This window comes from Equus przewalskii, chromosome 17 (assembly GCF_037783145.1).
Source record: "Equus przewalskii isolate Varuska chromosome 17, EquPr2, whole genome shotgun sequence".
Lineage (NCBI taxonomy): Eukaryota > Metazoa > Chordata > Mammalia > Perissodactyla > Equidae > Equus > Equus przewalskii.
In genome coordinates, this window is record NC_091847.1 from 3,142,062 (window position 1) to 3,155,866 (window position 13,805).

A 13,805-nucleotide genomic window follows, 5' to 3' on the forward strand; every position below is an offset into this window, starting at 1 on the left:
GGGTACTGTTGTTATCAACCCTGTTTTACAGATGAGGAGACTGAGCCCGAGCAGGGGAGCAGTTGTCCAAAATCATACAGTCAGTAAGTGCCAGACGGTGTTTGAACACGAATCAGCTGACTCCATGGTTTGTGTCTTCAAACCATCATGCCACAGTGCCTTTAATAGCATGGGTTTGTTGATTTCCTACAACATTTCTAAGCATCACAGAGTAACCACTAGATGGAGGCCCAGTCCTTGTTCCCCCAGGTTTCTCCATTCCCTTCTTGCCCAGCAGAATCCTTGGGCTCCAAGTGCCCGACTTTGTGGTGTTCCCAGGGAAAAGATGTGGGGTTGATCTCTGCTGTGCCCTCACACGTGGACCTCACACTAATGGACTGGATCCTAACTGACAGACGTGTGGGTGGAACTGCATCTTTTCTGGGTGGCACCTGCACGTGTCCATTTAATGGAACAGCATCAGTGCTGGTCCAAGTTACTGTGCACTGGGGGTCCCGACACCTGCCTCTCCTGGGGCAGATCTCAGACTAGTGTATAGCTATAAAAGTGAGGAATATATAAGATGAGTTTGAGCATCAATTGCCTTTTCAAACAGATTCTATTTTTAAAAGAATACTTTCCATCAAGATTTCTTCCAATTATAGGTTCCTTAGACATAATTAAACTTGTTTTACTTGTACAAATTCAGTTCAGGAAAAGATTTGTTGAGCAGAGTGGTATTTGCGATGCTTTGGGCACCGGGAGTGTGATATGTACTCTACATTTAGGCAGCTCATCATCCGAGTCTAAAACTTACCAAGAATGTTCATTTAAAAATGTTTACTGAGCAGCAGCTCTGAATGGAGCCCTGTCTGGTCCAGGAGGTGGGCCGTGAACAAGGCTGGAGTCTGCTCTTGGAGAGTTTACATTCTGGGGTGTAGCATGTTTATAACGTGAAGGCAGGCCATTTTAAACAATATGGCAGGATGGTATAGCAGCTCTGGCTCCAACAGATAGCTGAGTCCCTGCTGTGTATCTAGCCGGCCTTTTCTTGCGTGCCGTGCCGCATAAAAGTAAACAGTTCCACCCTTGGGGGTGTAAAATTTGATCGAGGAACAAAAATCAGTGATCCCCCTAAGAGCTGGATACACAAGCCGTGTCCACGGTGCGTACAGATGCTGCTGCCTCCCTCCAGGGAGCACAGGGCCGGGGAGGCCCTGCAGCGGGGCGATGCACGGCACTGCGTCCTGCCCGCTGCTGTTCGCCGGGGAGCCCTGGGCAGCACCATCTGGCATGGACATGTGCGGTGAAGAACAGCACAGGAAGTGGCAGACACACAAGACCAGATTGAGTGCAAATAACTGCACAGATAAGACTGCAGCCAAAGTGCAGTCAGCATCCATCTGTGCTGTGAAACTCAAGGAAATTTCTCTTCTTTCTATTTCTGGGCATTTGCCAATACAGTGAAATTTTTATAGCGAAGATTATACAATAATTTAAAGTAATAGAAATAATCCTGAGATTTTCTCCTTTCAAGGAACACAATCACTGGCAAGAACGTGTCTTAGTAGCCGTTTGGGGCTATTGGAGCAGGTGCGGGTTTCTTTTCTCCATGCCCTCGTGAGGCTTGGTGTTGGCATGTGTACAGGCTGGAAACATCAGCCTTGCTGGGGCTCAGGGCTCAGGAGTTGAGTAAATGCTCAGTTTAGCGGCTGCCAGATAGAGGCCCCATGGTGGCCGGCCCTCTGTTGGCTCCTCTGAGTTCGGAGGGCAGCTGTTGCTCCCTCCTTTTGTGCTGCAGTCCAGGCCCCGGGCCTGCAGGGAAATGGGTTTTCAGTGGCCCGCCCAGCGGGCACCTCCCCAGGGAGGCCGGCCTTTCCTTCCTCGGCTTCCTCCATCTTCCACACACACCCCCACCCCAAGGTGCCCCGCCCTGCAGCTCCCAGCAAGCCTCCTGCCCAGAGAGAATTGAACTGGAGTGCCTGGGTGTCCCATGGCGGCTGGACACTCCCAGCTGCTGCCCGGTCCTTCTCCAAGTGGCCGTGCCAAGCAGGCCAGGCAGCTGCTATTTCCCCCAGAGAAGTTGCTGGCAGTGCTCGGGGAAGGAAGCGGCAGAAGGAGGCGGAGTGGAGACTCAGCCCCTGAGGTAGACACCGTGTGGTGCCCGAGTGGTGCCTTTGGCTCTGGAGATGCTTGTGGGGCCCGGGCCCGGTTCTCCCTGCCATCCCTTTATGTGCTTTTTTAGGTGGTCACGCTAATGTTGCTAATGTTGGGGTCATGGAATAGCCCCAGGGTGGCCTGCCCTCCTGGTTTAGCCTCACACACCCTTAGGAAGTGGCCTGAAGCCAGCTCACTGTGGCTGGATGCTGGGCCTTCTGCTGGTGAGGCCAAGCCTGCACACTTGGGGATGGGAGCTGGGGAGGGCAGCTGATCTTCACTCTGGACAGCCGTTGGAGATGCTCTGATGGGAAGGTTGGTGGGTTGGTTGTCCTAATGGAAAAGAGGAAGTGAAATGAATGACCCTCAGCACGTGGAAGAAAGGTGCTTAGAAGCAGGGAGAGGCTGGGGATCCTGCAGGTGACACAGTCTTGGTCACTGTGCACAAGTAGTTTCTTGTTGGATGACCGAGGCTGTGAGGCTTTGAGGTGCAAAAACATGGTGTTCCTGTATGCCTGTTCAGTGCTGTTCTCTGCTCCGAACCGTGAGTGGAGTCACGCCCGTCCCAGGGCCAAGGTAAGAGGGGAAGGGCATTTTCCTCCCCAACACCCGCGGCCGGGCGGTCTTTGGGAAGGACGAGAACTGGAGCCGCGGGGCTCCTTGGCCCGGCGCTACCCTGAGTAAACCAGGCTCTCAGGAAGGGTTCTGTGTTCTCCACCGACGAAAATTCTCCAGGTCTCTTGTTCGTTCTACAAATGTTAAAAGAATTAGTGCATCATGATTCCGCCAGCTTCTTTCACTGAGCTCTGTGTAGTCCAGGAAGAAGTAAGCTCATTTTGTGCTGGTCAGATGGTATGCGTAAGAGCTGTTCTGAGGGCATGCTCACGTTTTAAAAGAGAAACATTTATCTGTCAAAACAGCAAATGTTCTGATACCTGTGGGTGGACAGAGGTGGGTGTGCTGCCCACCATTCCTTTCTCGGCCTGGAGAGCCCGGGCCCAGGAGAGGCTTCAGCTAGAAAGGTCCAGCTTCTCCAGGCCGTCCGGGGGCTTCCCTGGCCCTCCCTGGGGATTCTCACAGGCCACTTCCGGAAGAAGCTTTAGACCTGAGGGGGCTGGCTAATTTGAGTCATGTGTCACCATGGCCGATGGCTCGGTGCCTGACACCCCCGAGGCCCTGAGAGGGAGGTTCCTGATCCAGACGTGGGGGGAGAGAGCCTTTGGGCAGAGAGGCCGTCCGGGTGCCCTCACCTCACACGGGCCCTCATGAAACAGGTGTGACACTGGTCCTGCAGGTCCTGCGCCACGGTGGGAGAACATGCAGAGCCTTCTCTGTCCCCTGTGCTTACAAGGGGGCAGGGCTTTGGTTCTAGATATCAGAGGAGGCCATGGAGGCAATTTGAGCCCCAAGTCCTCTCTGTCCTCCTGCTACTGATGAGGCCCTGCTGGTCCAGGGAAGCGCAGCCCCTCCCTTGGTGCCCATGAGACCCCACTCCCACCCACAGGACCCCGCTGCACTGGGCTGGCTCAAGCAGGCTGTCAGCTGGAGCAGGGAAGTGAAAGGGTGGTGTGGGGCAACTACGGAAACCCCCTGCGAAGGGGTGCTCACAGCTGCCCTGAGCCCCAGAGGGGAGTGGGGTCTGCGCCTAGGAAGACCCCGCACCTCCATTCTTTTCTAGGACATCTTCCATGTCACCCTGTGGAAACCTGGTTCACAGCCCACTTTGTGGCCCAGCCTTGACCTCTGACATCTCAGAGCCCCATCTGTCCTGCCCTGAATCACATTAAGTGGGTGATTCAACTCTCTCTCTGAGTGTCATCAGCGTCTCCCTCCCTGTCAAACCCCAGCCTCATCACTGCACCCTTCCCTCCTCCCTACCCCCAGCTCTGCTGCTTCTCCCCTTCCCTGAGAGCAAGACTTCTCAAAGCAGTTACAATCTGTCGCCTTGTTCTCCCCTCCAGGGAGCACTGTCTACAGGGACCAGAGTGAGGGGCCTCTTGAGAGGCCCTGCCTCACCCCTCCAGCTGGACTAGGGTCCCTCACTCTCACGGGCCTGCTCTTGACACCAAACTCCGGTCCCTCCTTGTCCTGCACTTGTAGGAGCTCAACACGGGGAGCAGTCATGCCCTTTGGGCTTCTTCGACACCTTACCTCTCTCCTCCTCGCCCCTTGGCTGCCCTCCTTCGCTGCTCTCCCCAACCTCTCACCCTTGGAGGGCTCCTGGCTCTGCACAGACACCCTTGGTGACTTCAGGAGCCCCATGGTTGAAATTCCATTGGCACCAAACCTCCCACGTCTATGCCAGAGGATGGACTTCTCTTCTGAGCTCCTGCTTCGCAATGCCCACTCCCCACCAGCCATCTCCCTTGGGAGGTGCGGAAGGCTCAGCCGCAGCCACTCCCCTCGTCTGCCCCTGCTGTCGCACTGCAGGCTGACATGCAGGAGAGCAAGGAAACCTGGCCATCTGCACTCTGGCCACAGTCACACCTACGCCCATCACAAATACCCCAGTCAAGCCGGAAGAAGTTTGCCACAAATATTCAGATACCCACCACCTAGATTGTCCCATTAATACCGTACTACACTCATTTTACCACCTCTCTGCTCATTTATCTGTCCCTTTACCCACCCATCATCCATCTTGATTTTTAAAATGCATTTCAAAGTAAATTACAGACATCAGTACCTTTCTACCTAAATACTTCGGCATACACATCAACTAGAGTTCAATATTTGTTTACAGCTCTTTTTTTCTGTCTTCTTTCTTTGCTGAGGAAGATTTGCCCTGAGCTAACATCTGTGCCAAACTTCCTTTATTTTGTATGTGAGACGCTGCCATAGCATGGCTGCTGACGAGTGGTGTAGCTCTGAGCCTGGGGACTGAACCCGGACCACCTGAGTGGAGTGCGCCAAACTTAACCACTAGGCAACATGGCCGGCCCCTCTTTTTTTCTTTTGAGGTAAAATTTACATACTATGAAATGCACAAATCTTAACTGTGTATTTCATGATTTTTGAAGAATGCATACACCTGTGTACCCAAATCCATGGTAAGATACAGAACCTTACCATCACTCCCAAAAGTTCCCCCACACCCCTTCCCAGCCAATCCCTGCCCCACCCCCACCCAGAGGCAGCCATCATTCTGACCTTCCGGCCTAGGCTAGTTTCCTGTTCTAGAGCTTGCTGAAAATGGAGCAGGTGCTCTTGGGGTCAGGCTGCTTTCACTGAGTCAGGTTCTGGAGACCATCCATGCTGGTGTCAGAGCGTGCTGTCTTTCCTCGCTGAGACGCCCCCACTTTTCTAAGGGGGGACTCCAGCCTCTGCCATGGCCCTGGTGCTCTGGCCCCAGCTCTCTCCGGTATTTCCCAGGCCCCCTCCCTTTTCTCCAGACACACCGCCTTCTTCCTGACCCTTGAGCTCCGGGAGCTCATTTCCACCTCAGGGCGCCTGCCCTGCTGTCCCTTCTGCCAGCTCTTTCCTCATTCGGGGTTCAGCTCAAACATCACTCCTTGGGAGCCGTTGCTGCCCTCCCCTCTAAGCGCCCTAGTGTCCTCTCTGCAGCATGGGTCCCTGTCTAAAGTCACGTTTATGTACCTGTGTGTTCACTGTCCATCCTCCACCCCAGCTAAACTCGCTGAGGTCCGTCCTGCTGTCCCTCCAGTGCCCGGAGAGCATAAATACTCTTGAATGAATGGGTGGCGAGGGAGCTCCCGGCAGCCGCCAGCTCTTTCCTGCAAATCTGACCTCTGGCTGCACCGTAGGAAACTGGCCCGCAGCTCTGTGGAGCCGTCTCATCTCCAACAGGCAGCTGGCCCGCAGCTCTGTGGAGCCGTCTCATCGCCAACAGGCAGAGCGATGCCCCCAGCTGCCACCCAGCTCTTGCAAGTTTGTTGTGGCTGGGGAGGAGGCAGGCTGGGTGGATGGGGTGCCCTGGAGGGAGCGAGCAGGGCCATTTGGTTTCTGCCTTCTCCTTTTCATCCTCTTTGGTTCCCACAGGATCCCAATATTCAATTAATCATCCAGCGGGGCAGTCGATTTCTGGTGCGCAGCCCCCAGCATGCCTGTTCTGGCCTTTGGCAACTGTGGAAAGCATTTCTCCTTAAGCAGGTGGATGAACCAAGAAATCATCCATACCTTGTGCTTGGTCAACCGTACATTAAAGCTAGACAGAATCAGCCAAAACACAATTGCAAAAAGAACCAACAACTGCAGCGCGCTGGTTTCCAGATAAGAGCTGCTTAGGAACAGGTGCCTTTCCCAAGCTTATTTCTGTAGACGTAACCCTGTGTGTTACTATCAACTCATGTTTCTGAATTCCACTGTTAGTTTATTTTATTTCTGGGTTCCTACTTTGCCCCGTCATTTTTAGATGGTCTTTATCTGTTGCCAAGACTGGAAGTAATATGCTGTTCGTCGGGTTAACATGTGGGCTGCTCAGCCCTGGCCCACAGTATGACATTCCTGCTGCTTCCAATCAGGAGCTACCTTCCGCCGCCCAGCTAGGCAGGCCTGCTTTTAGGCAGAGTGAGGCTTTTTCGTTTTGATGATTGGTGAATAATTTCTCAGGATAGCTTCCCTGGATGGTGCTGTATCACGGGCACTCTCAGGGGCTCCTCGCTAGCTCGTGGACAGCCTCCGCGGAGAAAGGAGGAGCGGTGTCCTCCCCAGCTTCGCGTCTGCGTTTGCATTAGAAAGTAGCTTTTGCTCGGGTGGGGCTTGCTCACACACTTGGATGAAATGGCTATTTCCCCGGACAGCAATGGCCTGGCATCTAAGTTTGCAGAGTCAGGCTCGCGACTCAAAGGGACGCCGCTTGAGCTTGGCCTTCCTGGGGGCGGGAGGCGTGGAGTAGGGGTCCTCAGTGCTCTGGGAGGGAGTCCAGAAACATCTGCTGAGGAACTTGGGGCTTGGAGGCCGGCGGCCAGGCGGTCTCAGCGTCGCCCCTCCATCCGCCCATCCTCTCGTCCCGCAAGTGCTCGAGCGCCAGGGCGCCGGGCAGCGGAGGGCGGGCGGGGCGTCCCGGCGGGGCTGGGGGGCTCGTCCGCGTTTATTATAGCTTCACTCCCTTTAAAAGGAAAAGTATGCCCGGAATCCGGGGAGGTGGCGAGCGAAGCCGAGCGGGGAGAACGTGACCCGCAGGCCAAGCTCGGGTGTCCCCAGAGCTGGGGCGCGCTGGTGGCGGGGCTCATCCCCCCACGCGGACCCCACCCCTGCTCCCTACCCCCCCACTCGCGGCCGGGAACCCCCCTGCCCTCCACCTTGACCGCCCCCTCGCGGACTGGGCTGGGCGGCGGGCGGAGCCGTTCTTGGCCTTTTTTGGGCGTCTCCCTGCTCCGCGCCCCCGATCTGCTGGCGGGCGCCGCTGCGTCAGGGAGTACGGAGGCGACCCGACCCCGGTTCAGCGCACGGCCACCATGACGGGAAGGTAACAGCCCCCACCCTCGCCCCGGGCGGAGGGCGCCTGTGTGCGCGGGGCCGGGGCCGGGAGCGCCCCCTCCCCGCACCCACGCCCGCGCCCACGTCCGGCGCCCCGGGCCCACGGCCGCGCTGGCTCCCGGGATGGCGGCGCTGTCCGCACGGGGTACCCCTGCCGCCGCACCGCCCACCCCCGCAAGATGGGGATGACTATCCCTAACTAAACGGCAAATCGGGGCTCAGAGGGCCAGGGGACTTGCTCAAGGTCACATGCCAACTAAAGGGCAAAGCGGTAAGATCCCGACTATCGGCTTCTACTGGCTTCTCTGCCCCCAGCTGTGTGCTCCTGGTGAGGCCTCACCTCTGGAGGCTTCTGTTTCTGTAGGCCGGGAATGGGAACAACGTTAGAAACGGTAAAGGGCCTGTGTGGGGTCTGGGCAGGACTGCCCGCAGGCATAGGCTGCACAGGGGTGGGGTGTTGGCAGGGTGCTCCCCAGGCCTGCTCTGGTCTTGGCTCTCAGGCCCCTTGTTGCCATTTCACAGATGAGGTAACTGAGACCATAGAGGCTGCGTGACTCATGAGGCCGGTCACATGTCCACCAGTGTCTGGCCAGTGTTGGCCTCTGCTGTCCTTTCTGGAACATAGCTGGGTCCAAGTACGTGACTCACGGCTGGGTAGGAGGGACTGGTCTCTGAGGCCCAGCCAGGGCCCTTCCAGCCAAGCTCCAGCAGGAGGATGCTGTCTTTCCTCACCCCTTGACTTGGGCGTGTGGGCCTGGGAGACCCTGTGGCTTTGCTGGGAAAAGGGACTTGGAGAGGCAGTCCCCAGGAATGGGGAGCAGCCACAGAGGGCAGGGTGATGGCCCACACCTGGGGGATGTGCGGGGTGGTCACCCAGCCCTCAAGGGCGTACTGCCTCTGATTGCTGTCGAGGCTGTGGCCTGAGTCTTAGGGCAGCCCCAGGAACCCAAAATAGCAGATACCCTGTCACCTAGAGAGTCCTGTGCTTCAAACGCAGTTTGCTTCCCACTCAGTCCTCCACCTGGCCTGGGTCTGTGACAAAACCAGCTCCCCCTGCCCATGGGTCCCCACCCTCAGAGCTTTCAAGGAAAAGAAGGGAGAGAGTGAAATGGGGACAGACCCGTGTTGAGTGGGGTGGGATGTGTGGGAGGTGGTTATTCAGGCAGCAAAGATTATCATCAGGCAGAGCCACAGGCCACCAGCTTCTGCTTTGCCAGCCAGCAGCTTCTGCCCTGACTCCCTGCAGGGAGTGAGGCCATCAGAGTCCTGGAGGCACCTCCGTTTGCTCAGCAGGGGTCCTCTCGCCCTTGGGTCTTTGGACCTTCCGTGGAGATGGAGGCCATTGGGTCAGCCGTCCGACAGCCCAGCAAGATAAGCTGGGAAGGCAGGCGGGTGGTGGGAGCAGGGGCCAGCCTGCCCTGGCTGCTGCAGGGGTCCAGCGGGCACCCTGAGCCTGAGAAATGCTGGTCATCAAATGGCACAGGGACCAGAGTGAGCCCTGGAAAACACTGAGTCGGGTTTTTCCTTGTAAAAGTAATGCTGCTCATCTTAGACAGTTAGGAAAAACCCAGGAACACAAAAAGGAAGAAAGCACCCCAGATTCCACTCCTCAGAGATGCCTTAGGAGCGTTTGGTGGCTTGCAGCGTCTCTCGTGGTGTCTGTTCCTGCTTGTTTGTTTCAGCAGCTGTGAGCAGAGGTTTACACTGGCCTTTGCAGCTTGCCGACCACGTGCAGGGTCAGTGCCGGGGCTGGCTGGCCTCCCCTCCACGCGCGGGCATTGGGGCCAGGCCGGCTGAGGACTGGACATCGACACAACCTTTGGGGTGGGGGGGATGTTCCTGCCCCAGAAGCCGTGGAGTTTCATTCTCACTGTTTTGTGCTTCCATGCCCTCTCACGTCCACTGCCCCACGGGACGCCAGGGCAGCTCTCACGCCTGGGCCCTGGCCCTCCCACGTGGGTAATCTTTGAAACAGCCCCTCGTCACACACCCCACGCACCTTCCGTGGCTCTCCCTGCAATGGCGTAAAGTCCTGGCTCTCCACAGGCCCGGAGCAGGCAAGACCAGAGGGAGGGCCGTGGGGAGCCCTGCAGTGGCCTGGAGCGACAGGCACATCTGAGTGCTGTGTAGAGAATGGGCTGCCGGGGAGGAGGTGGGGAAGGAGATAGTCAGGAGGCCAGCAACAAGGGACGCTCCTCCTCGGCAGCCACGGGCCTGGCGAAGAGGAGACAGACTCGGGCGATGCGGGAGGTGGAACCGGCAGGACTTGACCAAGAGGGTGGAACCCAGGAGGATGCCCAGTTTGTGGTGGCAGATGTGGGAGTGGACGCAGAGCTAGTTTGGGCCACGGAGAGTTTGGAGAGCTGTGGCCAGTCTAAGGGGAAACCCTGGGAGGCAGTCAGATGTGAGGGTCGGAAGCCCAGGAGAGGGCTGAGCTGGGGCCGGAGGGTAGATGAGGCCCCGCCTGCCTGCGTACGGTTGCTTAGGGAGGGGGGTGCTGTGGGAAGAGCAGCTCAGCCCCGGCTGGCAGCCCAGTGACTCTGGACCCTAAAAACACCTGAATTTTTGCTCTAGCTGAAGGGACCTTTGGCATCACCGTTGTTCTACAGGGAGGATGTTAAGGCCCAGGCAGGTCACGCTCTGCCCAGGGCCCCGGCCTGACAGTGAGCAGCACTCCTCCAAATGGAGCCTGGGCCGCGACGCTCACAGCAGTGTGAGCTCAGTGGCTGGCCTGCTCCAGAGCGGAGTCTCACCCAGCACGTGACTGTCATCCCCTGAGGCCCCCATGTGCCAGAGCACAAGCTGGACCCACACTTGGCACAGTGTGGAGTGCGGCTGCTAGCACCCCTAGGCCACGGTGCTCTCAGCTGTGCTCCCCCTTCCTCAGGGGTTTGTCCAGCGGACCCCTCAGCAGAGCAGCCTGCTGAGGTGTAGTGAGGGTGGAGCTAGAGCCCTCAGGATGGCGCGTGGGGCTGTCATAGAGTCAAGGGTTTAAGCCAAGTGCGAAGTGGGTGACAAGTGATGCACAGTTGAGCCCTGAGCCCCAGCCTGGGTCAGGCTGGGCACTGCCCACGGCCCCTCAACTCCTCCTTTTCCCGCCGCTTCCGGTGTTGACTCCCGGTCTGATGGAGTGGAGTTCAGAGTACAGTGGGGGCTGGAGGCCCTGCCCAGCTCCACGCAGTCAATACGCCCACCTGGGCTCACTTCAAGCCACCAACATGGCACTAACCGGTCTGCAAAACTCCTGAAAATTTAACCATCAGCCCTTGTGAGGGGGTCCAGCACGGGCCAGGCCTGCCACTCTGGGGAGGGCTTTCTGCGCACAGCGCTGTCCTGCCTCTCAGGTGGTGTTCTGCCGTCTGCTCCCATCTGTGCTGTGTGATTCCACACTCAGTCTTCATTTCCAGGCTGGGGGGAGGGGCAGAGGGAGGGGCCTTGACAGTCCTGTTTGTTTATTTTGATCTTTTGAATTTCTGATGACTATTTACTTGAGATGACCTAGTAAGATGAACATCTTCATAAGATATTTACACGAGGTCACTGTATCTTACTAAGATGAGGTTGCTGAATGCGTGTGTATAAAACCAAGTTGCGTCCACACTGATGCCTGAGTTTTAAAGTAAGAAAATAAGATCATTCAAAATCGAATTTCCTGTGGATGGGAAGGTTGGAGATGTCACTCATCTGAGACAGACAGAAGGGCCTGCGGAGTTGTCTTCGGCTTCTCAGCGAGGTTCAGTCTTGCCGGGGAAGCTGGCTCTGGGGGAGAGGCTGCGGTGGTGTCGCCAGCTGCCCCGGGGACGGTGCTCCCTGAGCAGCCACAGGGAGGCGGCCCTGCCTCACAGCTTAATGGCAGCTGCCCTGGCCTTTATCTGTGCCTCTAGTAAGCTTGTAGTTGCCTTCTTCACTATGTGTTTGTTTTTTAAAAATTTGAGATATAGTTCACATCCCATAAAATTCACTAACTTTGAGAGCACAATTCACTGGTTTTGAGTACATTGACTAGGTTGTGCAGCCATCAACACTAATTCCAGAACATTTTCATGACCCCCACAAGGAACTCCGTACCCGTTTGCAGTCCGTCCCCGTTCCCCACTCCCCTCGGCCCCTGGCAACCACTAATCTGCTTTCTGTCTCTATGGATTTGCCTCTTCTGGACATTTCCATAAATAGAACCATATGTATGTGGCCTTTTGTGCCTGGCTGCTTTCATTTAGCATTACATGTTCAAGGTTCATCCATGTTGTAGCATCAATCAGTACTTCATTCCTTTTTTTTGCTGAATAATATTCCATTTATGGATGTACCACCTTCTGCCTATGTGTTCATTCACGGTGGACATTTGAATTGTTTTCACTTTTATGAATAACGCTGCTGTGAACATTCTTATATATGTTTTCTACTCTCTTGAGCATATTTAAGAGTGAAATTGTTGGGTCACACGGTAACTCTGTGTTAAACTTTTTGAGAAATTGCCAAGCTGTTTTCCAAGTAACTGCACCCTTTTATGTTCCCACCAGGAATGTACGAGGGTTCCAATTTCTCCACATCCTCCCTAACACATATTATTGTCTGTTTTAGTGGGTGTGAAATGGTATCACATTGTGGTTTTGATTTTCCTTTCCCTAATGACTTGTGACATTGAACATCTTTTCGTGTGCTTATTGGCCATCTGTATGTCTTCTTTGGAGAAATATCTATTCAAGTGCGAGCCCATTTTTAAACTGAGTTGTCTTTTTATTGTTGGGTGTTGAATTCTTTATATATTCTGGGTACAAGACACTTATCAGATATATGATTTGCAAATATTTTCTCCTATTCTGTGGATTGTCTTTTAACTTTCTTGATAGTGTCCTTTCATGCACAAAAGTTTTAAATTTTGATGAAGTCCAATTTATCTATTTGTTCTTTGATTGCTTGAGTTTTTGGTGTCATTTCTAGGAAACTTATCTAATCCAAGGAATGAAGATTTACACCTATGTTTTCTTCTATGAGTTTTATAGTTTTGAGTCTTACGTTTTAGTTTTCAATCCGTTGTGAGTCCAATTTTATATTTGGCCCACAGTAGGGGTTTAAAACCATTCTTTTGCCTCTGGCTATCCAGTAATTCTAGCATCATTTGTTGACAAAACTATTCTTTCCCCATTGAATTGTCTTAGCAGTCTTGTCACAAATCACTTGGCCATGGATGTATGGGATTATTTCTGGACTCTCAATCCTATTCCATTGATGTATGTGTCAATCATACTGTTTTGAATACTGTAACTGTAGTAAGTTTTGAAATTGGGAAATGTGGGTCCTCTGACTTTGTTCTTTTTCTAGTTGTTTTGGTTATTCTGGGTCTCTTGCATTTCCATATGAATTATGGGATCAGCTTTCCTATTTCTGTGAAGAAGACAGTTGGAATTTTGATAAGGATCGTGTTGAATCTGCAGGTCAGTTTGGGAGGGGGAAAGGCATTGCCATCTTGACAATACTAAGTGTTTCAATCCATGAACATGGGATGTCGTTCCATTTATTTAGATCTTTAATTTCTTTCAACAATGTTTTATAGTTTTCACCTTGTATAAATCTCACATTTCTTTGGTTACGTTGGTTCCTAAGTGTTTTATTCCTCTTGATGCTAGTGTAAATGGAATTGTTTTATTAATTTCATTTCCAGATTGCTTATTGCTGGTGACTTTTTTGTATTGATCTTTCATCCTGCAACCTTGCTGACCTCATTTCCTAGCTGTAACAGGTTTCTTGGGGGTAGTGGTTCTTTAGGGTTTTCTCTATAAGAGTACGTGATATGCAAATAGAGAGAGTTTTACTTCTTCCTTTCCGATATGGATACCTTTTATCTCCTTTTCTTTCCTAACTCTCCTCACTGGAACCTCCAGTGCAATGTTGAAAAGAAATGGCAAGACTGGGAGTCCTTGTTTTGCTCCTGACCTTACAGGAAAGCTTCCAGTCTTTACCATTAAGTAATATTAGCTCTGGGTTTTTATCAGGTTGAAGAAGTTTCCTTCTATTCCTAGTTTGCTTAGTGTTTTTTTTTTAATCATCAAAGGATGTTGGATCTTGTCAAGTGCGTTCTCTGCATTTTTTGTGGTGTTTTCCCTTTATTCTATGGATATGGTGTATATTACATTGATTTTTGGATGTTAGACCAACCTTATATTCCTGGGATAAATCCCATTTGGTCATGACGTATAATACTTTTTATAGGCTGCTACGTTCAGTTTTGT

The 13,805-nt window shown here is 53.7% G+C and overlaps 1 protein-coding gene across 12 annotated transcripts in view; it reads left to right on the plus strand.

The window, feature by feature from the left end:
• LIMS2 (LIM zinc finger domain containing 2) overlaps positions 1-13,805 on the plus strand; it is a 58,452-nt gene that overhangs the window by 16,577 nt on the left and 28,070 nt on the right. For 2 of the 12 annotated variants that reach the window (XM_008544437.2, XM_008544441.2), the window contains exon 1: positions 7,234-7,564. The exons of 4 other annotated variants lie outside the window; for them this stretch is intronic. In XM_008544437.2, the coding sequence (XP_008542659.1) occupies positions 7,554-7,564 (11 nt within the window). In that variant the 5' untranslated portion in view covers positions 7,234-7,553. Of the gene's footprint in view, positions 1-1,904; positions 2,126-6,863; positions 7,847-13,805 lie in introns of those variants that run through there. 6 more of the 12 variants (XM_008544436.2, XM_008544435.2, XM_070579530.1 and 3 more) reach the window with 6 other exon arrangements.